The 24110-nt window shown below is 38.5% G+C and overlaps 2 protein-coding genes across 6 annotated transcripts in view; both read left to right on the forward strand.

Annotated features, from left to right (window-relative positions):
* fgd1 (FYVE, RhoGEF and PH domain containing 1) overlaps positions 1 to 930 on the forward strand; it is a 67717-nt gene extending 66787 nt beyond the window's left edge. For all 5 annotated transcript variants that reach the window (XM_056265253.1, XM_056265254.1, XM_056265255.1 and 2 more), the window contains one exon: positions 236 to 930. In XM_056265253.1, the coding sequence (XP_056121228.1) occupies positions 236 to 505 (270 nt within the window). In that variant the 3' untranslated portion in view covers positions 506 to 930. The remainder of the gene's footprint in view (positions 1 to 235) is intronic.
* A 5154-nt stretch (positions 931 to 6084) lies between these two features.
* tfe3a (transcription factor binding to IGHM enhancer 3a) lies at positions 6085 to 23615 on the forward strand. The gene is made up of 10 exons (XM_056265263.1): positions 6085 to 6275; positions 10682 to 10795; positions 13022 to 13250; positions 13362 to 13586; positions 16472 to 16567; positions 18134 to 18251; positions 20858 to 20914; positions 21116 to 21191; positions 21462 to 21609; positions 22997 to 23615. Exons 1-10 carry the CDS (start codon positions 6139 to 6141, stop codon positions 23420 to 23422), a joined length of 1626 nt encoding a protein of 541 aa, XP_056121238.1. The 5' UTR covers positions 6085 to 6138; the 3' UTR covers positions 23423 to 23615.
* The last annotated feature ends 495 nt before the right edge of the window (positions 23616 to 24110 follow it).

The following is a 24110-nucleotide window of genomic DNA, read 5'->3' on the forward strand; positions in this document are numbered from 1 at the left end:
AAGACATCACAGAATTTGCTTGACTTCAACATGAAATTTGGTCACACATGGTCACAGGAGATTTGGCGTGCATGTTAGATCTGTCTTTTGATCAGATTTCCCCAGACAGACGCAAACACCAGGTGTAAACAAGGCCTTAGTGTGCATTCCATGACTAATGTTCACAGTGATCCGTTAATGGTTTACTCGTGAAGTATTGATCTTATCTTCTGTTTTTCTCTCTCCATACGCACAGGATGTCAAAGCTCAGCGCAGTATTCCCCTCATCGGATTCGAGGTGTCACTACCTGAATCGAGTGACCGTCTAGAACGTCGCTTCGCCTTCAAAATGAGCCAGAGTCATTTGACCGTTTACTTCAGTGCCGACTGTGAGGAAATGCAGCGACGTTGGATGGAGGTTTTGTCGAGAGCCGGCAGGGGTGAGGAGTTGCAGTCAAATGGTCCGATTTCCGAAGCCCTTGAAGAAGAAGGGGAGGAGACAGTACCTACAGGAGAAAGCACATGATTGGCTGAAAAATATGATATCATTTTGCACACACAAACTGTACAAATGTGACCACAGCGACAGGATATGATAGACAAAACACACACACACACACATATACCTTCTTACACACATCTGTATTAATTGTCAGTTGTAAGTTGCATGAAATATCTACAGGTACGTTTCTCTGTCTATTGCTCATCTTGTGTGAGTGACCAGTGTTTGGAACAATCTGACAAAAGTGTGCACACTTTAAAGACGACTTATCAGAGGACAAGTGATTACGTTCATCAACTCTTTAGGTCGCTAGCAGTTTCTTTGCTGAATCGACTGTTCTTTTTGTGAAGTGGTTTCTCGACTGATGCTTCTAAGGGTGTGTTCACACTTGGCACGTTTGGTTCGATTAAAACGAACTCTGGTGCGATTGCTCTGTTAGTGCGGTTCAGTTGAATGAGTGTGAACGCTACCATCTGAACCCTGGTGACACCAAACAAGCGGACCGAGACGCTGAAAAGATGGGTCTCGGTCCGCTTCCAAACGAACTCTGATGCGGTTCGACTGTAATATGAACGCCAGACGGACCGAAGACATCTAACCGAACCAAAAACAGGACATGATGTCACGAGATGTGACCCTAAAACTGACTTTTTTCCTCGTCTAAGATGCTATGATGCCCATTACAGTTTGGTACAGGCGTCGGAAACGTGAGAGAGTGTAACGGAAGAATTCCTGGTGCTGTTTTGACTCCTTTATACATTTTATAAACCCTTTGTGAGTTCTCAGCTGGTAAAAATACCAATCATACATACAATGAGCCATTTAGTCTTACACACAGCATTGTTTTGGATGTTCAGTAAGTTCTGACTCAAAATATACATCATAAAAGCCTTTTTTTGAATCTTTAGGTTCATTGTTAAAAATGACAGGGTGAATGCTTAGAGATCCAAGTCTAAATGTGTCATTTTCCTTTTGGTCCGGACCATTAAAACCAAGAGAACCGAACTACAAGTGTGAACACACCCCAACTCGATATGGATCACACTTGGTATAGCGAAGTGAGACAGTTGTCAGTATGGCGAGGTGGCATGAATGTTTGGCCTGGTTTTGTGAAAAGTTTAGGTGACAGAGAGTCTACAGTAAAATACCCCCAGTTTACATAACCAGAAGCAGGATGGAATGAGTGATTTTGTTGATTTTAAATAAGCAAAGCAACTATGAATCCGGCCAATATTTATGGCAATAATCTGCTTGGTAAGAGGATCAAATCCTGGATTTCAGATTTCGATTACATATTAAACATTGGCTATTGCAGTTAGCAGTGGATTGTGACAGGATTGGACACATGAAATGTGGTTTAGCTATGCAAGCCTGTGTTTATCTCAGAAACGTAGTGTGGTGATCAGGAACTGAATTGCTGGAACACAGCAGGAATATTTACTAAGCAGGTTCTAACCACTCAAAAACAACAGAAATATGTGCTTCCTGTTGACTCCATGGTCCTTCAGCTCAGAGAACACCACCAAATTTACTCTGCCACCTAGTGGGCGCTCATCATAACGCTCTGGGAGTGAATGTCAGGAAACCGGTCAAGAACATGTCAGCCCAAATTCAAAAGAAATTTTATTTTGCATAAAGTAAATGAAGCTTGTTTTAAAGACCATTCAGATTTTTGTTGCATTGTTACATTACTCTAATGTAAAATAAAATAAATTATATATTTAAATAGTAAATTATTTATATGTTGTACTGTCTGTCATTTATGCTGATTTGAATTAAAGTTACAGTAATGAGAATCATTGAGAATAACGGTAATTATAATGAAAATAATGTCACAGTCTTAATGGTCCTAAAAATAAGCAAGTTTTTCTTTTAAACAAAATAAAATTGATTTATTTTGGGGGTGAAATGCAACCTGGACATGTCTCTTTTGCAGTGTCTGAGAAGGAAAACGTGTGTAAAAAGGAATTGACAGGGCTCTCCCTACAGGATAACAGAGATTTATCCTGTGTGTGCATGAGTGATTTTATGAATGCGGAGTTGTTGTGAGATTTGATAAGATTGTAGGTCATGAGGGTATGTATGAATCGGGCTAGTTTTTATCATTGAAAACTCAATGATATCCCTGCCTTATTTAGAGGGGCTTTTGATAAATATAGAATATATATATATAAATAATACAAGGTAAAAGTTTTGATGAGGATATCAACAGTTTTCAACCGTGTTGTATTTGTGTATGAAAAGTGCAAAAGATTCATTTGTAAATATAACTTATTCCTCTGGGCCCAGTTTTGTGGGTTAGGTATTGTCGACGAGCTTTTGGTGTTTGATCTTCGTTATGTGCAGTTTTAAATGGACTTCTGAGCATTGTGGTAAATTCCAGGTCAAGAAAAGCGTAAGATAAGTTCTCTCATTTTACCACTTATTCCAGAGGTAGATATTCAGTGTTTTAGAAAGAGCTTCATTTTCTTTTCCTCTTTTGAATCCAGTTTCCAAAATGTATTTGCCAATGTGAACGCCTGATGACTCATTGAGAACTGCTTTAACTCTTTGTGTTTGATATTGCTTTAATCTTGCTCTTTGTTGTCAAAGACATTGCTCGATTAAAAGTAAAGGTGAACCAGTCGGTGTGTTTCCCCAGTCCACCAGGCTGTCTGCTGTCTCCTTCCTCGAGGTGCAAGAAAGGACTGTTGATGCCAGTGCATGGTTTGGGAGCACTGATGGCTTTGGGACAGGGCTGCGTGTGTTAACTTCCATATGTTTACGACTTGTACTGGTCATTTCCCAGATCCTCAGTTGAGCCTGCCCGTCACTCACGCTTACACACACACACACACACATCCTGCTTCTCTCAGTATTATTGTTCTTGATATCCTGCCTTACTGATATTTTGCAACCCTGTGCTTATCTACACATTGTTTTTCACAATTGCTTTTTGCCAAAGTATACTGCAGAAAATGTCTATTAGATATTGAAATGTCTTTTTTTTGGGGTCACATTTTTATGTTTTTTTTTATACTTTTATTTTTTTTATACCAATATTTATTGTCTTTTTTACTCCTTGAGGTAATTGTAGTGAGGGTCGTATAACTTTGCGATGAACCAAAAGATTAACACTACCAAAATGCAAAGGAAAAACACTATACATTAACATTTGGGAGAATATAAGTTATTTTTTCTGTGTGCTCCAAGTATGTTTTAGTCCCACACTTATAGAAAGTTTTGATCTTTTAATTCAAGTCATTTCTATTCTTTGTTCCGCAGTCCACAAATTTTATTTGTAAACTGTATTTTGAAGGGATATAATATAGAATACAGATGTAATTCTCTGTAATCTCACAAAATTTGTTTTAATACATTCTTCAAAAGAGATAGAGGTGAAATACACTGTAGTTAATTTTAGGATATCTGAACAGTTGTGCATTTTTAAGCAAAGTTATCAGAACAATCTCATGTCTTTGATCTGACATTAAGTGTCGTATACAGAAATAGAGGTGCTATTTTATTGTTTGATCAAGGGAACAGCTTTGTGTTGTAATAAATGACATGATGAGATCAAGAATTTTGTGAACATGAATGAACAGGCTATATAATCAGAGTTTCTAGTGTTTAATATGGAGGAATAACACATGGTACTTGAAGGATTATTCTGTGTGGAAAAATCTGAGCAAGAATCATTTGGGAGAAACCATTACATCTCTGTGGTGCAGAACAGAGAATTAAACGTTACATTGTATATATTATATATGCCCAAATCTGCATACCAAAAGACTCCATGAATAGCACAGTCTGATGATGATGATGTAATCTGTTACTACATCCGGATTTTTGACTTGAGTGTTTTAATCTTCTTCATTTTTATAATGTAGTCCTATCGCACCAAATTCCATTTTGCCATGAGGAGGAGTACTTTGTTACACGCCAAACTTTTAAAACCTATTTATTGTAAACCAGCCTTTGGACGAGCAGGTTTCTTTTATATGGACATGTAAAGAGAGAAATGTTGAGGCATGGATGATTGTTTTGCTCATAGATGTTAATGATTACCTGCCTAGTGATGATCTAACATTCTTTCTCTTCTGCTGTCTGGCATCATCACAGCATGCCAAACCCGAGGAATTGAAATGAGGGCCTCCTGCCCCGTTACAGTTTTTTTTTTTTTTTTTTTTTTTTTTTTGCTGCCTCTTCATGTTGTGCACGTCTGCAACAAATCAGCAGAGAGGGATTTGTAAAACATTGCCAGATAGCCATATAGCTGATCTTCTCAAGGACAGTAAACACCGTGTTACTTTGCTCAGAAACACTCTCTCAGAAAACCAAGAAATGGCTGCATTATGAGCTTTGATGTTTTATTTGCAAGCCTATTAGCCAAACCATCACACTATATGGCACAAGTATACATGCTATTGTGTTCCCTCATGCAACCTGGTTTATTGTACACATAATATGGGAATTGCTGTTATTTCAAGTACTATTATTATTATTATTATTATTGTTGATTAAATTAGTGGCAGGCCACTGGGTACCATTGTATGTTAATATCCCAATGAAATCTGTGCAAGATCAAGAAAATGTTTATGAAATAAAGTAATAAAAGAACAAATGTCATTCATTTATTTTATCCAAATACTGTGTTTGATTATAGTTTGAAGATTTTAATATCTTACTTGATGTAGGTGTGTTCAAAAGGCACTTTCCTTCAATAGGGTGGAATCCAAACCATAGAAGAAAAGGTTAAAACATCTGAGGATCGAGGAACAGGCCAACAATTAACATTTTAAAGAGAAGAGACATTTGTGCTTTAAACTAGCTATATGATTAGACATATCCATCAAGTCTCACAAAAACACATGATTTGTGGCTCTAATGGTTTCAAAAAGTGTACCCTATAAGAGGAATGTGTCAAAAACATACCTGCATACCTATGCATTATTTCATTTAGGCTTGATAAATGTAGCCTATTTATGCGAATAAGATTCTATACTATGTGCTCGATGAAATCACAACTTATTAATTTAATCGTCAACATTAGTTTAAAATTAGTATTCTTTTCATTTTAACATCACAAAGGGACACAGAAGTTTATAAATATCTAAATCTAAAGGATGACGAAATAGTTTGTAATGTTATATCAAAGGATGACCTAACTTGTGAAGTAAACAAGTATTCTATCGTTCGACTATTGGCTAATGTCAGTGAAGTCCCGCCCTGCTCCACAGCTATTGGCCCGCTCGTCTGTCTGTCAACCCTCGGCTGATCATGGAGCGTCATTGTGGGGTTTTCCAGTCAGATTTACTCGCGGAGAAGAGAGCAAGATAACGGCGTGCACTGCAGTCAGACTCTCAAAGAGCAACTAAGGACTTTGGCCGTCAAGACGCATTTAGTTTTCATCAAGCTCTAGTCTACACAGATAAAGAAGGCATCGATACGGAGGAAAGTTAAAATTTGAGGGAAATTTGTGCAGTAAACATCTCGCTAGCGATCGGACAGTGCGACAGTCCTCTATTTTAACCTCTTTCAGACTTCAGAAAACAACTGGTTTTATATAACGTTAGTTTGTTAACTTGAGCTCCGGCGATTATCATTATCAGTAGCTCCTCAGTTACTCTTGCTCGTTTATTTTGCTGTTTGTAAACGCTATTGCGCTTCTGGAGAAAATGTCCAGCCTGCCTTCCGTCAGACCCGAGAAGGGCCGAGTGGAAGTGGCGTTACCTGGGCAACAGGCGCAGCACGAGCGTCCTCAGACCGTCTACGTCATTCTGGACTCCTCAGCCGAATCTGTCAATCTCATCAGGTTAGCATCACAGAAACTCGTAGTTGTAACGACTGGTTCAAACAGGCGATTGTTTTAACTGATTGTTGTTTTGCATTTACATTCATGGGATCCTGCAGACTGTGGACTACTAGATCATGGACAGAAATGACCTTAAGGCTACTTTGTTAAGCTTGTGCATGCAGCCTCTTGACCAGTCTCAAGTCGGAAGATGAACTCAATTGAATGTTGATGTTATATAACGTTAAGCAAATCAGAGAACCTGGATGCTTTGGATTAGAGGTTGTTCAATTCCTTGTTTCATCTGCAATGCAGATTATTGAGTTTTAGTGTGTACACTGAAAAAAAACTTGGTGTAGAAACAATTTTCTCTCAGAAATTGCTAACATTTCACCAGCAGAAACGGCAGGTAACATTAAATTACACATCAGAAAAACTGAAACATTTTATTGTAAAACATGACAATTATTTCCAACTTATAAATATAATTTTTCGCTATGTAGATTCAGACTGTTCTATTTCTTTCTCTCTTTTTAGGTTTATGCAGTTCATTTTGCACATAGTCATGCCGTTATTCACATAACTTGGCTGTTTTTTAGTCATAAATTGTCATAAACTATTTTAGAGTTAGTTCACCCCAAAATGAATATAATATCACCCTCATGTCGTTCCAAATCTGTAAGACTTTCGTTCATCTTCGGAACACAAATTAAGACATTTTTGATGAAATCTGAGAGCTTTCTGTCCCTCCATTGACAGCTACGCAACTACCACTTTGACGCTTCAAAAAGTTCATAAAGAGATAATAAAACAGATCCATATAAATCGAGCGGTTTAGTCCAAAATTTCTAAAGAGACTCAATCGCTTTATATGATGAACAGATTTAAGTAGGCTTTTATTCACATATAAACAGATCAGCAAACATAAACAGAAGCTCAAGCGAACCTGCTTGACACTCGAGAACAAACCTCAAACGTGCTGCGTAACACGAGAATGAATCTCATTGGTTCTCGCACGTCAAGCGAACATGCTTGTGAACTTATATGTGAATAAAAGCCTAAATTTAATCTGTTCATCATATAAAGCGATCGTGTCTCTTCAGAAAATTTGGACTAAACCGCTCGATTCATATGGATTAGTTTTACGATCTCTTTATGAACTTTTTGAAGCGTCAAAGTGGTAGTTGCGTAGCTGTCAATGGAGGGACAGAAAGCTCTCAGATTTCATCAAAAAGATCTTCATTTGTGTTTCGAAGATGAACAAAAGTCTTACAGGTTTGGAACGACTTGAGGGTGAGTAATTAATGACAGAATATTAATTTTTGGGTGAACTAACCCTACAATATTATTATTATTATGGATAGTGCCCAATGTTGTGCATTGCAAATATTATTGCAAGTCTCTAAATATTGTGTGCAGGAGGAAGATGGTGCGGTCAGGAAAGCTATGGAACATGAACATTTTTTATGCATGAGAATTCAAGTGTACATTTGAGTTTTCAGACTATCAAAAGGACCATCTCCTGTAATTCCTCAACCCAACCATCAAAGCCATTTCTGCCTCAACCTTTAACCCCCCTTCCACCCTGCCAAAATAATTCCTCTGGAATGTCTGTCTGTGTTACTCTTACTCACTATAGCCATTTAACCGGAGGCTTAGCTTTGCAGTTTCTGTCCTGAGCCTCAGATTTCACGGGATATGACTCAGCAAATCTACCCACACAATTTCCCTTTCTCTTTTTTCTGTGTCCATGTTTTAACTCTGCTTCCTCTCAAGTTCGTGCTTGCTGAGCGCACGCTATTTTGCTCCTTTTGTACCCAAAGGAATGTGTTTTTCATTTGCTGTCCTCAGAAAAGACATGACCACAGCCTTTTCTGTCTATAGCCCAATTACCATAAAAGTTAAAAATTGTATGTTTTACGTTGTATAACGTGCTTTCAAAGTTCAATGTTCTTTATTGTCACATCATTAGATAGGTGGTAGTTGTGTTCAGTGCAGTAAGAGTAAATTAAGTATTACAACAGTACCTAAAGAAATTAGGTGCTTTCCATTCTTATATACAATATTACAATATTGGAAAAGCTTATAGTACAGCACTTATAGAACTGGAAGTACACAATACAAAAAAGTTAATAGCTAATAAAAAGAAATATAGGAAACAAAGGGAAATTTTAAAAAGGGAAATTATAGTATGGGAATAAATGGGTTTTTATATAGAATTGATGCAGTGACTCCCTCTGGCGGTGACTATTGACTTAATGCTTTTGTATTTCTCTTTTCTTAGTAAAGGAGTAGTTTATATTAGGGTAGTCCGCAGCTAATACACTTGGAAAACACAGATTAGATAAGTATATGGCAAGTTTTCTCGTGTACTAGTCATTTTCGTTGAAATAGGTGTATTTAGCGAAAGTTCCGCAGCTTGAATAGCTCGACTCTAGAAGCCGGGGAGCGTGTATGGTATAAATATACGTTTTCCCTCATGAATATTAATTACTTTCCCCAGACAGCCAAGCTGGTTGGCTCAAAGGCAAGCTTGGGCGCTTGTCAGCTAGCCAATCAACGAATAGTGAAGGCTTCCCTCATGAATATTAATTACTTTCCCCAGACAGCCAAGCCGGTTGGCTCAAAGGCAAGCGTGGGCGCTAGTCAGCTGGCTAATCAACGAATAGTGAACGCTTGGTCAATGAATATTAATTTGGTTTTCTGACTGACAGCTCCAAGCAATGTTGAATGAGCTTTTTAATAACTACATGAGCTTAAGCCTTCCTTGTAGTAGGTTTCGTAATTTCATAATTTCACCAGAGGATAGAGGAGCTTCGCGTGCTCGGAGTGGCACAAACATGGCCACCTGGTGAAACCAAAACACAAGCGAAACGGCGATGCGATGCTCGTAAATTTCGCCTTTAGATCCTGCAAATCAGGGTGACAATAGCAGCCCGGGATTCAGATGCTGACCATCAGCTGATGCGGTTTACAAACCGGAGTTACCGGAATTGTTTCGTTTGATAACGTTTGATCTGATTACATCACTTGGATTATTGCACACTAACCAGAAGAGGCTTTAGGTATGTGATATCTGCGAAAGGTCTAAAATGCGTTTAGAGCTTTCTGAGGATAGTATTTCATACTTTATGCTCAGATGTGAGGGGCGCCGCTAAGGGGGGAAAAGTTAGGACGATTCTAAGGGCCCACACACTTTTAGGGGCCCCAGAAATCGATTTTATTAATTGAACGGGTGCAGCAGTACCTATTTTTTCATGGGGCCCAAAATCCCTGGCCGCACCACTGGATGTGACGGTGTTGTGAAGGCGTGGATGTGTTTTTCACCGGTAAGATAGTGGATGTCTCTTGAGCTGCCTATACTTTTGTGGATCAATGCCCCCAAAAAATGATGCATAGACAGGAAGCTGACTAGTTTTGGGGCATCTGCGCTCATTAGGGGTTTGCCATTGATGCCTCATGAACATGAATGTCTATGTAGGCACTAGGCACACAATTTTGTCTATAAAAAGCTCAAAATATATGCTGTCTATGTAGGCTGCCCTTTATGAGCAACTTATGCAAGGACTTGGAAGACACTTATGTCCTTTTTAAACAAGTAGTATACATAAATAACACACACATGTCCTTCACACACAAGTAGTATACATAAATAACATGATTATATATATTGATTTACGGATCGGATCATTTTTCGGATCAGCAAAAAGTTCAAATATTAAAGACAAGTGAACAGTCAGTAAAAAAAAGAAAAGAACAAATACACTAATTACAAGCATGGATAAATGCAATATAACAAAGTAATATAACAAATTCAAGTCAAATCACCTTTATTTATATAGCGCTTTTTACAATACAGATTGTTTCAAAGCAGCTTTACAGAGATAACAGGAAAATAATGCAATAAAGTTTGTTTCTAAAAGAAAATTTTGCATCACAGTCCAGCTTAAGTAATTTCAGTGATGGAAGGCCAGTTTAGAGGGGATGTACATTTTCCAATTATGATCAAAGATTACAGATTTTTTTTTTTTTTTTATTGTTCGCCACACGATTAGTAATGTGCACTAACAAAGTAAATGGGTAAACGTTCCCGCGGAACGTGATTTCTACTGGGGGACATATATATATATATATATATATATATATATATATATATATATATATATATATATATATATATATATATATTATAATGTATTCTGTGTAAGCGTGGTTTCTCCCTCCATTAAAGTTTGTGATATATGTATTAAATGTGATATATGTATTAAATATCTATTTGGGAGTTTAATGTTTAGTGACAGACTTTATTCATTGCGGGATGTTACAGTAAACCCCTCCTGTTCACAGTCTCTGCATCAGCATGTCAGATTATAGGAGATGTTTGTGGGCTGACAGTATGTGACGTTGTTGTGTTCTTCCCTTCTCAGTGTCGAACCCCTTCTGCCTGAGTCTGGGATCGTGGCAGATATTGAGGTGGAAGGCATTTTTTCCACCGATTCGGACACCTTCTACGAGCTCAAGAGTCAGCCCATCACCCCAAGGTGAGTCCGCTGAATGATCCGATTATATAAATATACTTCCTGTTTATATCTGTACTGTCATCTACAAATTTAGATTGTGGCCACATGCTAGATATGCTTATGAGAGAACCGCAGTCATATCTGATTTACTTCCTGCATACTCTGAGTTAGATGTCTAGAAGTTTTTTGTAATCACGTTTTGCCACATACCTGTTACTTGTTGATTTTTTTTTAACACTATAATCAGCTTTACCCCGTGGGATTTTACTGGCAATGAGTTAATGTATTTCTGAATTGTTGAAATATTGTATATTCTTGGTTTGCTGCATTCATTATATAATTCAGTTGCTTATCGCTCATTTTATATGAAATCAGGCCCGCCGACAGGGGGGGACAAACGGGTCTGTTGTCCCGGGCCAAAGGGTAGGGAGGGGGGCCCAGAACTGGGCCCTCATTAAATTATGGAATAATTGTTCAAAATATAAATAAAATAGGCATATTTGTTGAAAAAATATCTAATATTTGAGTTACATAAAAGCTTTTTATTCGTTTTCTTCCTAATTGTCCTTGAAATAGTGGTCAAGAACCCCCCCCCCCCCCCCCCCCCCCATTTTTGCTGCGCTGCTCATGCTTAAAAGTGAAAGCACACTTTTGATGGACAAAAAATAAATATGATTTCACACAAAAAGTGCCATTATGCATGTCTAGTGTGTTTTAACAAGAACTGCAGTAGGCCATGTCAGAAAAGAAAATGAAGACATTTATAGAAAATGTACCCATTTAAACGTGTTTTTATTATTCATTTTGGGTAAAAGTATATGGTGTTTTATAAAAATAAAAAAAATCGTGGGGGGGCCCCATCTAAGATTATCTTGTCCCGGGCCCAGGCAAGACTGTCAGCTGGCCTGTATGAAATTATAAGAGGTTGTGTTTTTGTGCTGTGAGCACTGCATGTTTTTTCTGTGATGAGGCAGGTCAGTGCATGCTGTCCTTCAGGCGTTTAGATGGGGCGTTGTGTTTCTGTTGACAGAACTTCCCGGTGTCTGTTTCTTTCCAGGGACTTCCCAGTGATTCAGCACAAAACTAAACACCATGATCAGTCATAATACCTCTTTCCGCAGCTCTCCTTACAAAAAAACCATATGGAGTAATGTTTAAGGATAGTGGGTCAGAAGGTTTGTTTACTGCAAAGAATTACATAACCAAGTGTTTTTTAAGATAAATCAATTATACACCGGTTTCAAAGTTCACACGCTGCTGTCTCCCACAGTCTCTCAGCGCTTATCTGACAGTGTGATCTGCCTGACATGGTAATCATGATTTTCTTTGTAGCAAACGGTGTGTTTGAGGCAGCATGGTCTTGGCTGCTTGTTTTCTGTTCGCTCTAGGACTTCCCACAATGACTCATCACTAAAAGGGAGTCCGTGTGAAAGAAATGTGAAGGCCGTGTTGTTGGAAATGCAAAACTGTATGGAGAGATTTTATTTTATTTTGCTAGTTGATTTAGCATCACACGCTAAGATACAAAGGACATATTATGTTTGTATTAGTCTCATTTGCAAGTTACTTTGGATAAAAGTGTCTGATAAAAGAATGTAATATGTAGGAGGAGTTGGAAAAAAAACTAGTTTCAGAGGCGGATCAAGTTTTTAAAAATGTACTTTATTAATATTTTTTTATTTAAAAATAACACAACTTTTTTTTCTTTGGAATAACATGCACTGATGAAAATAAGACTGTTTATTAAGTAAATATGTAATTTTTTTGACAACATAAAATAGCATTTGCACTGCATTTAACTTCCACAATGTGATGTATTTTAGAGCAGGAAATAATGTAGAGCAGGATTTGATAATATTCATCAGGATTTAATTAAATCATAAAGAGGCAATCATTTTATTGGTTGCTATATTCTACTGCTTTGCCTCAGGCACAGAAAGTCATTACATTTTGATATTTTTCTTTAAAGTAGCATGCACAATAAGACATTTTAAATAAGAAAAAAAAATTTGTTGTTTGACGTATGACAAATAAAGTTTCATGATCTCATGAACGAGAGATCATTATTTCTGACCATCTTGTGTTTTAAGTTTCTGTTCTCATGCCGTCTGTCTTAAATTGATCTTTATCTTAGCGGTGAACTCTCAGCCCTGTGTTTCAAAAATAGCATGTGGTAATATGATTACAGCACGGGGGTGTAGCGTGGTACTCTAAGCTTATTTACCTTCTCATCGTCTGCCCCCGTAGTGGCTCTCTGCCCTCTGCTGACCCAGTGACCCCAGCCGGCTCAGTGATGACGTCACGCGTGTTGATGAGGCAGGAGCTGATGCGACAGCAGGCTCAGGACCAGGAGAGACGAGAGGCCCAGAAACAGGCGTCCAGCGCTTTACAGCGCCTTAATGACGCCACCCCTGCCATCTCCGTCGCCTCCACCCTGCCTGCCACCCCGGCCCAGGTGCCCGTGGAAGTGCTGAAGGTATCACATGAGAAATCTATAAAAAATCAACATCAAAAATGATAATTTGGATGTTTAAATATGGTTTACCACTTTAGGGGGAACTAAAGTTGTTATGTGTTTGAATCCCAGGTTCAAACTCACTTGGAAAACCCGACAAAGTACCACATCCAACAAGCTCAGAGGCAGCAAGTGAAGCAATACCTCTCTCACACCCTTGGCAATAAAATAGCCATTCAGACACTGGCAACATCTCCTTCGCCCCAGCCTGCCTCTGCCCCTGAGTTGGCCCCTGCTGCCAGTAGCACTCCCAGCAGCCCGCTGGCTGTGCTCAGCCTTGGATCGAACAAAGAAGAGGTACAAACTGAACCCAGATCAGATCTTTCTGTTATAGAATGTATCATATTGCCAGTAATGTGGTGGATTTAGTGAGATTTTTTTTTAAAAGAAAGAAATACTCCTATTTAGCAAGGATGCATTACATTGATCAAAAGTGACAGTAAAGACATTTATAATGATACAAAGGATTTCGGTTTCAAATAAATGCACAAAAATATGGAGCAGCACAACTGTTTTCATCATTGATAATAGAGCGGCAAATCAGCATATTAGAATGATTTCTGAAGGATCATGTGACAATGAAGACTGGAGTAATGATGCTGAAAATTCAGCTTTACATCACAGGAATAAATTAGGTTTTAAAATATATTAAAATAGAAAAGTTATTTTAAATTGTAATCATATTTCACAATATTGTTTTTCACAATATTGTAAGTAAATGCATCCTTGGTGAGAATAAGAGACTTCTTTCAATGATTTTTAATCTCCAAATGATGTAAGTTTAACAGTACTACAGTAAATCATGACAATTACGTTATTGTATAGATTGTATTGTAAAGATAAGAGTCCTTGAGCCAATGCCATAACAAAAGATGACCCATTTACGCAATCATTGACAGCATAACGTAATGCTCTGGGCTACTTTCACATGCATAATTACAAAATAATCTTTACTCTCACCACACAGTAACTAGATTTTAGTGTTACTTGTTCCTGGCTTGATTCTAGGCTGTTGTGGGTGGTTGCCAGGGTGTTGCTATGAGGTTGCTAGGGTGTTCTATGTGGTTTTATACTGATTCCCAAAGTCTCTGTGATATTCTTGATATGGCTATGGTCCCGTTTTCAATGTAAGCTTAGGTGTACTTATGCCTGTTTTATTGTCTGCTTGGGAAAAATAATTTTCAATCAATTTTTGATTGCTTAAAAAAGCAACTGTCGCCTCTGGAAAGTGCATTAAAATCGTTTAAAGCACAGCTAGCCATGCATGGATTATCCCCCTTATACCATGATCATTTTCCAGCATTGATAACTTAAAGCTGTTATTGATGTTTGCAGCACAATATTTACCGGAGAAAGAGAGATCGACAGAAAGAGAGAGAGAGAGACAGCCAGAGATATGAGATATGCGTACCTGGGTCTGTTCAGTATCTCTCTTTATTAACAACGAAGCTGTGAGTTTAATTACTTCAAAAAAGCAATGTAACCCCCTCGTGGCTAAGAAATATAATTTATAATGTATAATGTAATCACAAGGTAGCGTTGATAACAAGTGTCTGTGCTCCTGAATGTTTCTGTGTGCGCAGCTCGATCTCTGCTCTCTGTGTGCGAGTGATGTATGTTTCAAATAAACATACATCATTCGCACACGTTTCAATGAAAACAGCGCATTAATATAGAACGGGGATTAAACTTACGTGGAACTACCTGTGCATTAAACGCTTTTATTGCACACCTTCCAGCCAATCAGAGTTGAGTATTCAGACAGACCATGGTGTGTGTGTATATATACACTACCGTTCAAAAGTTTGGGGTCGGTACGATTTTAAATACTTTTAAAAGAATTCTCTTCTGCTAACCATGGCTGCGCTTATTTGATTAAAAATACAACAAAAATCAGTTATAGTATTAAATATTATTCCAGTGTAAATCAGCTGTTTTCTGTGTGAATATATAGTAAAGTGTAATTTATTCCTGTGATCAAAGCTGAATTTTCAGGATCACCAGTGTCAGTGTCTTCAGTGTCAAATGATCCTTCACAAATCAGTATAATATGAGGATTTGATGCTCAAGAAACATTTATTATTATCAATGTTGAAACAGTTGTTGGTCTGTCAGTTGTACAGTTTTTTTTTGTTGTTTTTAGGATTCTTTGATGAATAGGAAGTTCAAAAGACTTTTGTAACATTATAAATGTCTTTACTGTCACTTTCGATCAAATTAATTATTCCTTAATAAATAAAAGTATTGATTTCTTTCCTCCAAAAAATAAAAATAAAATTCTCACTGACCCCAAACTTTTGAACAGTAGTGTATATGCATATGCGCTTTGGCCTGATAACTTTTACTAGGATTTTACATACAGTATCTCAAATCTGACCCAGATCTGTTGTAGTAAGATATCAGAACATCAACCGTTCACTTTCATATTCTGTATATGATATATAGCTTGTGTGAGAAGTCAAAGTTCAGTGTTGTGTTATCAAACAATGCTGCATTGACACTAGGATAAGGTCTTATTCTCCAACCAGCTTTTACTTTAGGCTGCTTATTTTGCTAGTCATAGTCTGTGAATTTCACATGCTTACAAAACTGCACTAACCAGTAATTATTGTCCTAATAATCTCAAGTCTTAAGCCGTTTAGAGTATGCTAGACAACTAATTAAATGTTTGGCTCTGAGACTCGGATAGAATCTTTTGAAGAATTTGCCTCGCGTTTACTAAATACAATAGTGCGCTTTGTCAAGTCTGCGTGAAGTCGGCCAGACTCTCTCAGGCACTTTGCTTTTGGTACCACATTGTGCTGGTAAATATAACACTCAAGCCTCAATGACCCCTGCACACTTTGCACTTGGTGTGGGCTTGGCTATTAAAGCCTTTCAGTCCTGTATTTCTCCTTCTCAATCAAAACCACTGGCTGGAAAACCCTACGATGAAATACAAGCTTGCTAAGGTTGGATACTTTTATCAGACTTTAAATGGGATGTCTGTATTTCTCATCTCCATGTGGCCGGTGTGTCACTCTGGAAACTGCTGTGTAGTGTGTTATTTAGACATCCTTCTGCCTCATGACTCAGTATGGAAGTCACACTTTAAAGCAGATTTTTGTGCTAGAAGGACTCAAAAACATTTGCATCTACAACTCCTGCTAAGCTGTTTTTTCCTCTCTTTTCGATATGCACAGATAGAAGACGTCATTGATGACATCATCAGCCTGGAATCGAGTTTAAACGATGAATTTATGACTCTGATCGAATCGGGTTTGCAGCTTCCCAACACGGTATGTTGCAACATCCTAAATTCTATTGAGGATCAATTGAGCAACGCATTCATTTCATAAGAACTGATTGGGTAAAGTTTGTTAAACTTGTTTTGCATCACACTTTGTAACAGATGTTACATGCATAGTGTTTTTTTTTTTTTTTTTTTGGGGATGATTCATTGATGATGAGGAAACAGCCATTAGTAATAGTTCCCATTAATTAATTGAAGCCCACATTAGTCTTTTGCAAGCAAATTTGTCTCCAAGAGAATCCTGCTCTGACATGCCATTGCTTTGGAAATACAATTTCGTTTTTCAAATCAGTAATTTTCAGTTGAGTCTGGGAGGAGTTCAGGTAGAGGCGCTTGTGTAACCAGTTACGATTAAAGGTTAACTTAGGCTCATGTGTTTCTGTATTGTCAGTGAAGTGTTTGCATTCGGGACGTTTGGGTTGAATGCGGGCTTGAAACACTGGAAGCAAATATAAACTTCTGACACATGGCTCACAATGGGTGGGGTCGGCACACCGCGGAGGAGTGACAGAGCTGCTGCGCGCACACATGCAGAAACACCGGCCATTCAACTTGTGTGTGTGTGCACGAGCTGATTTCTGTGGCGTTTTTAATACTCCAAAAGATATTTCCCCATTTCTAAACGTCCCTTTTCACGGAGAGACACACAGAAAGAGGAAGCACTTTGCGAGTGTATAAGAGAACATGAGGATTCTGGTTTTACTGCCGGAGAATGAAAAGAAAAAGGGCCAGATTGAGGTAAATTTAGCACATTTAATCTCTCTACCTCATTGCCTGTCTTGTCACTATCTGTGTAAATGGCTGTGTGATGATGGTAGGTTTGTGTTTTAGTTGCTTTAGAGACAGGATGGCATGTTTTATGACAGTTTAAATAATTTTAGCATGTTGGGAACAATCTGATGGGTTTATTTGAGCATGTGTTGGCCAAGATATGCCTCAGAAACTTTTGATGGATTTTACATAATTGATTTTTGGACAGTTGTCACCTCATCGGTTTTACAAATCAAAAGTCACCTATCAGGCTAGCTCGGTTTTTAAAGATGAAGGAAATGTGTTTTCTGTTAAACCTACATGTTTGAAACTTCAAACATATTTATGGATCTTATGTAACTGGTTTAATAATTCAAAAAATGTCTGACTTCACACTGCAGTTATGGGTTCATTGAAGCTCGTTTTTTTTTATTTTTTTTATTGTCACCTCTAGAATGGAATTATGGTTAGATGTGTTGTGTTTTATGTTCTCAAAAGTTTTAGTAAGCACTGTCTGAGGAAGGTTTATGAATTTGTATGTTTTGACCTCCAAATTAATTTATATTTATTCATATAATTGTCCTTGGCCTTGTCCAGTTTGTTTCACTTTACAAATAAACATGCTCACAAGAACCGTTTGGCCATTGTGAAAGATGTCACCCTTCAGATATGAAGGTTCATTTTTGTGGTGAACTGAATGAAGGTTATCCATACGCTGCACCATGTGTGAGGAGGGGGCCTCTCACTAGATAATGCCGTGGGCGGGGCCCTGATTTAATGCGTTGTGGTTGGTTTTCAACAGCTGCCAATCTCAGGAAATCTCCTGGATGTGTACAGCAGTCAGGGCATGGCGGCGCCCACCATCACCGTCAGCAACTCCTGCCCTGCAGACCTGCACAACGTCAAGAGAGAGTTTACCGGTCTGTATCTCTTGTCTGTGGCCTTCCATCTCTTTATCTCACTGCTTCTTCTTCCTCATTTCTCTGGCACTGATCCTTCACCAACCAGTCGACTCAGTCTGACAGTATCAGCAGAGTTACACACCACAGATTTGCCATTTCCCAATTTCACTGCAGTTCCCAGTTGAGATCTGTTCACGCGCACACAAAAATATAATCATTGATTCATTATACATATGATTCATTATTGTATCAGTGGATATTTGTGCTTTTGCAGAACTTGTGACTAAGTAGTTAGTGTAAATACCCATCATTCATCAGTCACTGGCCAGCATGCAATAAAATGATAATTATAGAAGTAAAACTTGTGTTGTTGTAGCAATGGTAATAAATTAGCAGTGTTTTATCAGACTTTTGGAAAGATGGGAGGGCAGATATGGTTTGTGAATCTTAGGCCACGTTTACACAGCAGCAGAATACAGTTGTCTTGTATTTGAGTCCTTAATGATATGTTTACATTTTACACACAGTCCAGTTGTTTACGGGTTGTTTACTCTAGTCTGAACTACTGACTCTTGAACTACTGACTCTTGAACTACTGACTCTTGAACTACTGACTCTAGTCTGAACTACTGACTCTAGTCTGAACTACTGACTCTAGTCTGAACTACTGACTCTAGTCTGAACTACTGACTCTGACTCTAGTCTGAACTACTGACTCGAGTCTGAACAACTGACTCCACTGACTCCAGTCTGAACAACTGACTCCAGTCTGAACAACTGACTCCAGTCTGAACTACTGACTCCAGTATGAACTACTGACTCCAGTCTGAACTACTGACTCTAGTCTGAACTACTGACTCTAGTCTGAACTACTGACTCCAGTCTGAACTACTGACTCGAGTCTGAACAACTGACTCAAGTCTGAACTACTGACTCTAGAACTACTGACTCAAGTCTGAACTACTGACTCCAGTCTGAACTACTGACTCTAGTCTGAACTACTGACTCTAGTCTGAACTACTGACTCCAGTCTGAACTACTGACTCCCGTCTGAACTACTGACTCCCGTCTGAACTACTGACTCCCGTCTGAACTACTGACTCCCGTCTGAACTACTGACTCCCGTCTGAACTACTGACTCCAGTCTGAACAACTGACTCCAGTCTGAACTACTGACTCCAGTCTGAACTACTGACTCCAGTCTGAACTACTGACTCCAGTCTGAACTACTGACTCCCGTCTGAACTACTGACTCTAGTCTGAACTACTGACTCCAGTCTGAACAACTGACTCCAGTCTGAACAACTGACTCCCGTCTGAACAACTGACTTCAGTCTGAACTACTGACTCCCGTCTGAACTACTGACTCCCGTCTGAACTACTGACTCCCGTCTGAACTACTGACTCCCGTCTGAACTACTGACTCCAGTCTGAACAACTGACTCCAGTCTGAACAACTGACTCCCGTCTGAACAACTGACTCCAGTCTGAACTACTGACTCCAGTCTGAACAACTGACTCCCGTCTGAACAACTGACTCCAGTCTGAACTACTGACTCCAGTCTGAACAACTGACTCCCGTCTGAACAACTGACTCCCGTCTGAACAAACTACTGACTCCAGTCTGAACAAACTACTGACTCCAGTCTGAACAAACTACTGACTCCAGTCTGAACAAACTACTGACTCCAGTCTGAACAAACTACTGACTCCAGTCTGAACAAACTACTGACTCCAGTCTGAACAAACTACTGACTCCAGTCTGAACAAACTACTGACTCCAGTCTGAACGAACTACTGACTCCAGTCTGAACAAACTACTGACTCCAGTCTGAACAAACTACTGACTCCAGTCTGAACAAACTACTGATTCCAGTCTGAACAAACTACTGATTCCAGTCTGAACAAACTACTGATTCCAGTCTGAACAAACTACTGACTCCAGTCTGAACAAACTACTGACTCCAGTCTGAACAAACTACTGACTCCAGTCTGAACAAACCACTGACTCCAGTCTGAACAAACTACTGACTCCAGTCTGAACAAACTACTGACTCCAGTCTGAACAAACTACTGACTCCAGTCTGAACAAACTACTGACTCCAGTCTGAACAAACTACTGACTCCAGTCTGAACAAACTACTGACTCCAGTCTGAACGAACTACTGACTCCAGTCTAAAAAATGATAAGACTCAGTTTTATGGACATGGCCATCTTTGATATTACTTTGGTCACTTTCATTATGGTTACTGGTAAGAGAAAACGGGCTTGACTCCCATTGCTCGTTCATACAGACAGTATTGGAGATGCTACTGTAAGTTGCTGTGTGAACAAGACATTTTGAGCCTATTAGCTAACATAAAACCTTAAAAATGCAGTGAAATACTTCCTTGTACCTCAGTTTACTATCAGCAACCACTATAAATGAGTTATTTGTTGGTTGATTCCCACAAAAAGTCCCACATCTCATCCAGCCCAACACCGTAACTTTTGGGATGGGACCATCTATTTGTTTGACCAATGGCATTTTTGTGGCAGTTCTGTCTGGTGATGCTAGTGACAAAGAAATTGCACATTTCCCCTTTAAAATGTAATATAAATTTCCATGTTATTTGTTTTATAGATGCAGAGGTAAAAGCTGTTATGAAGGAGAGGCAGAAAAAAGACAACCATAACCAGAGTGAGTTTTGATTTCTTGAAGATTTGACCTGCAGTTTGTTTTTATCTCTAAGATGTCATTACTATCTGCACATAATAACCTGAAGATTAACCGTCCTTGGTAGTGTATAAGGAAGTAAATTACATTTCTGTTTATCTGAAACAACTTGTCTGTCTAGTTGTTCCCATCCATGTAGTGTGTGTGTGTGTGTGTGTTTTGTAGTTGAGAGAAGAAGAAGATTCAACATTAATGACCGCATTAAGGAACTTGGAGGTCTCATTCCGAAGTCCTCTGACCCGTCAGTATCACTGCTCTCATTCTCACTTCTCTCTGGTTTTCAACAGTAATCATTTGCACTGCTGAATGTATTCAGTTAGAAAGATCATATAGATTGTAATGACTCTGAGGTACACAATTCTAAGACCATTAGTGTATATTTCATTGTTTACATTTAGTTTAGTCCTAAATGTTTTTAGTCGTAGTTGTATTTGTCTTATGTAGAGTATTTTTAGATGATTTAATTCAGTGCATGCTTCTATAAGAGTATCTGCATGTGTTTTCTTAACAGGGAGATGCGCTGGAACAAGGGCACTATCCTAAAGGCGTCGGTCGACTACATCCGCAAGCTACAGAAGGAGCAGCAGAGAGCCAAAGAGATGGAGATGAGACAGAAGAAACTTGAACACGCTAACCGCAGTCTGCTGCTGCGCATTCAGGTATGAGTTACACACAAACTCTGCAGCCAGACTGATCTCATGAAATGGAGTATGTATGACACGCCAATTCGTATTTCCATTTTTGGCGTGCTATCAACTCGCATAATCGCTTTTCAGCGTGTTTATCAACGCCTTGACTTAACGTTACATTACTGTATATATAAATATATGATCTACCCCAACCTGTCCCTAAACCTACCCGTCACTGGGGTTAATACCATTTATGAGTCTTCCCCTACCATCCTAGCGAAAAAAAAATATTGCTCCACAGATGTAGATCTACATTTTGCTTCGTTTCGCTCGTACATTTAACGGCGTGTACATACACGCGGAATCACTCGGACATTTAACGGCGTACACATACACGCAAAAGATGACGGTTAATTTCGGTGTGGACATACACGCGGATAGCTCAAAATGCGTATAGATAACACGCCACTTGACTTGAAAGTGGCGTGTATGTTTACGCAAATTCATGATGTCATGTTGCTGCAGCATAGATTTACACACAAACTCTTTTGACATCTTTAAATTCATTCCACAGAGTTATTTTATATACTATTATATTTTTTTGTAAATATTTACAATTCGTTTTTTTTTTAGTTTATATTAGTAATTTATTGTGCTTTTGACATTTTAATTATTTTGTTATATATATTTTGCTTTACTAAAACTAAAATAAAAATAATCTAATTTTAGTGCTTCAACTTAAATGTTTATTTCAGTTAGTTGTGTAAGCAAATTATTTTTTTTATCTATAAGTTTAAGGTTATTTTTTTCATCTAATATTTATATTTTATTTGATTTCAGCTTAATTTGTAATTAACAAAAAAAAAACATTTTTTATATTTAAAAAAAGCAATAAACTGAACAGAAAATGTATTTTTTTACATGTGTAAATGTAAAATAAACTGCACAGACAATTCCTTCTTCTGATTTATTGATTGATGATGTCATTAAACTCCTTATTGTATATTATTTTTATATCGTCCTTGGTGTGAACAGGCCTTGATTTAAAGAGGGAGACACACACTGACAGTGGTTTAAATCACTGGAGCTCAGCAAGTCTCTGTTTTGTCAGTTTCTCGAAGTAGCAGTTTGTGCAAAACTGCTGTATCCTTGACCTTGTGTATCAGGCAACAGATAACTTTGCAATCCCACTGGTAGTCGCCGCATCACACCATCGCTCATTTGCATAACGCTGACCTTTGTTCAACTCTCTGCTGTTTCTTTCAATGCCAAAAATCAACATTCTTATTAAAACCTGATGTCTGCCACCCTGTCACCTATTAATACGAATGTTCCTTCAGTTGTGATTGAACATGCATGTTTGTCATGTGTAAATGCCCCTATTGCAGTTTAATGATTGTGCCTGTGTGATCGGCAGGAGCTGGAAATGCAGGCTCGTCTCCATGGCATGTCTTCATCTCAGATCTCTGACTCCATGCTCCAGCCGCAGACTTTAACCCTGAATCACATCCCCAGCCATGACCTCTCCAAGACCCTTCTGTCCCTCAACCAGGCCACGCCCTCTTCTTTCTTGTCTCCGCCTTCTTCTACCTCCTCAGTGGGAGGGGTGGTCACCAGCCCTCTGGACCTCGGGACACTCAGCTTCGGCGAGTTAGATGACCCCTCTGCCTCCGTGTTTAGTCCATCCCTGATGGCGGATATGGGGTTAGGGGATATTTTGATGGATGACAGCAGCGCTCTGTCGCCTGTAGGGGGCGCCGATCCCCTGCTTTCCTCAGTCTCCCCGGGGGCGTCCAAAACCAGCAGTCGTAGAAGTAGCTTCAGCATGGAAGAAGACTTGTGATTGCTTCAATTGGGACGATAGTTTTGCTTTAAGTTGCAAATCCTGCTTGCACGCTCCATTGTCGGCCAGTAGAGGGCAGTGTAATCCCAAAGTCTTCATTAATCGCTGTACTGTAGAAGTCTCGTAAACAGAGTTTGAGATTCTCAAGACTTTTTTCTAGAGGTGACACAAATATGGAAAGACTTCGGGAGCAGACGCTGGTGTTTAGAGCCTCATTTATTATCTGGACCTCTGACAAATATATAGAAGAATATATTATGTACATAGAGTAGATTTAGTCCTAAACATCTATTTTGTGTTTTTAATATGCAGTTGTATGAAAAGTAGCACTATAATATTAACTCATGGACACAAACCACATGTTGGGAAAAAACATGCCTGAATAAAAATATATGATTATTTTTAGGTTCAGACCTCACTCAAATAGTGGGCTCCAAAAGTCTGAGAGTTTAAACTTTGAAATATGCCATACGCAGGATTTTGAATCATGAATTGAGTAAACATATTTTAGATTCTGTATTTGTCAGCTGCTGTCATTAAAGTGAAAAAAGACAAACCAAATACTAAGATGTTATCAGTTTAACTTTTAACCTAAATTATTATGCTAACAATACTAATATTACTGTTCAAAAGTTTGTCGGTATGTTTCTTATTTAAGAACTTAATATTTTTATTCGGCAAGGATGCA

The sequence above is a fragment of the Rhinichthys klamathensis genome, unplaced genomic scaffold (genome assembly GCF_029890125.1).
Source record: "Rhinichthys klamathensis goyatoka isolate OS25496 unplaced genomic scaffold, OSU_Roscu_1.1 h1tg000231l_1, whole genome shotgun sequence".
NCBI classification, from domain to species: Eukaryota; Metazoa; Chordata; class Actinopteri; order Cypriniformes; family Leuciscidae; genus Rhinichthys; species Rhinichthys klamathensis.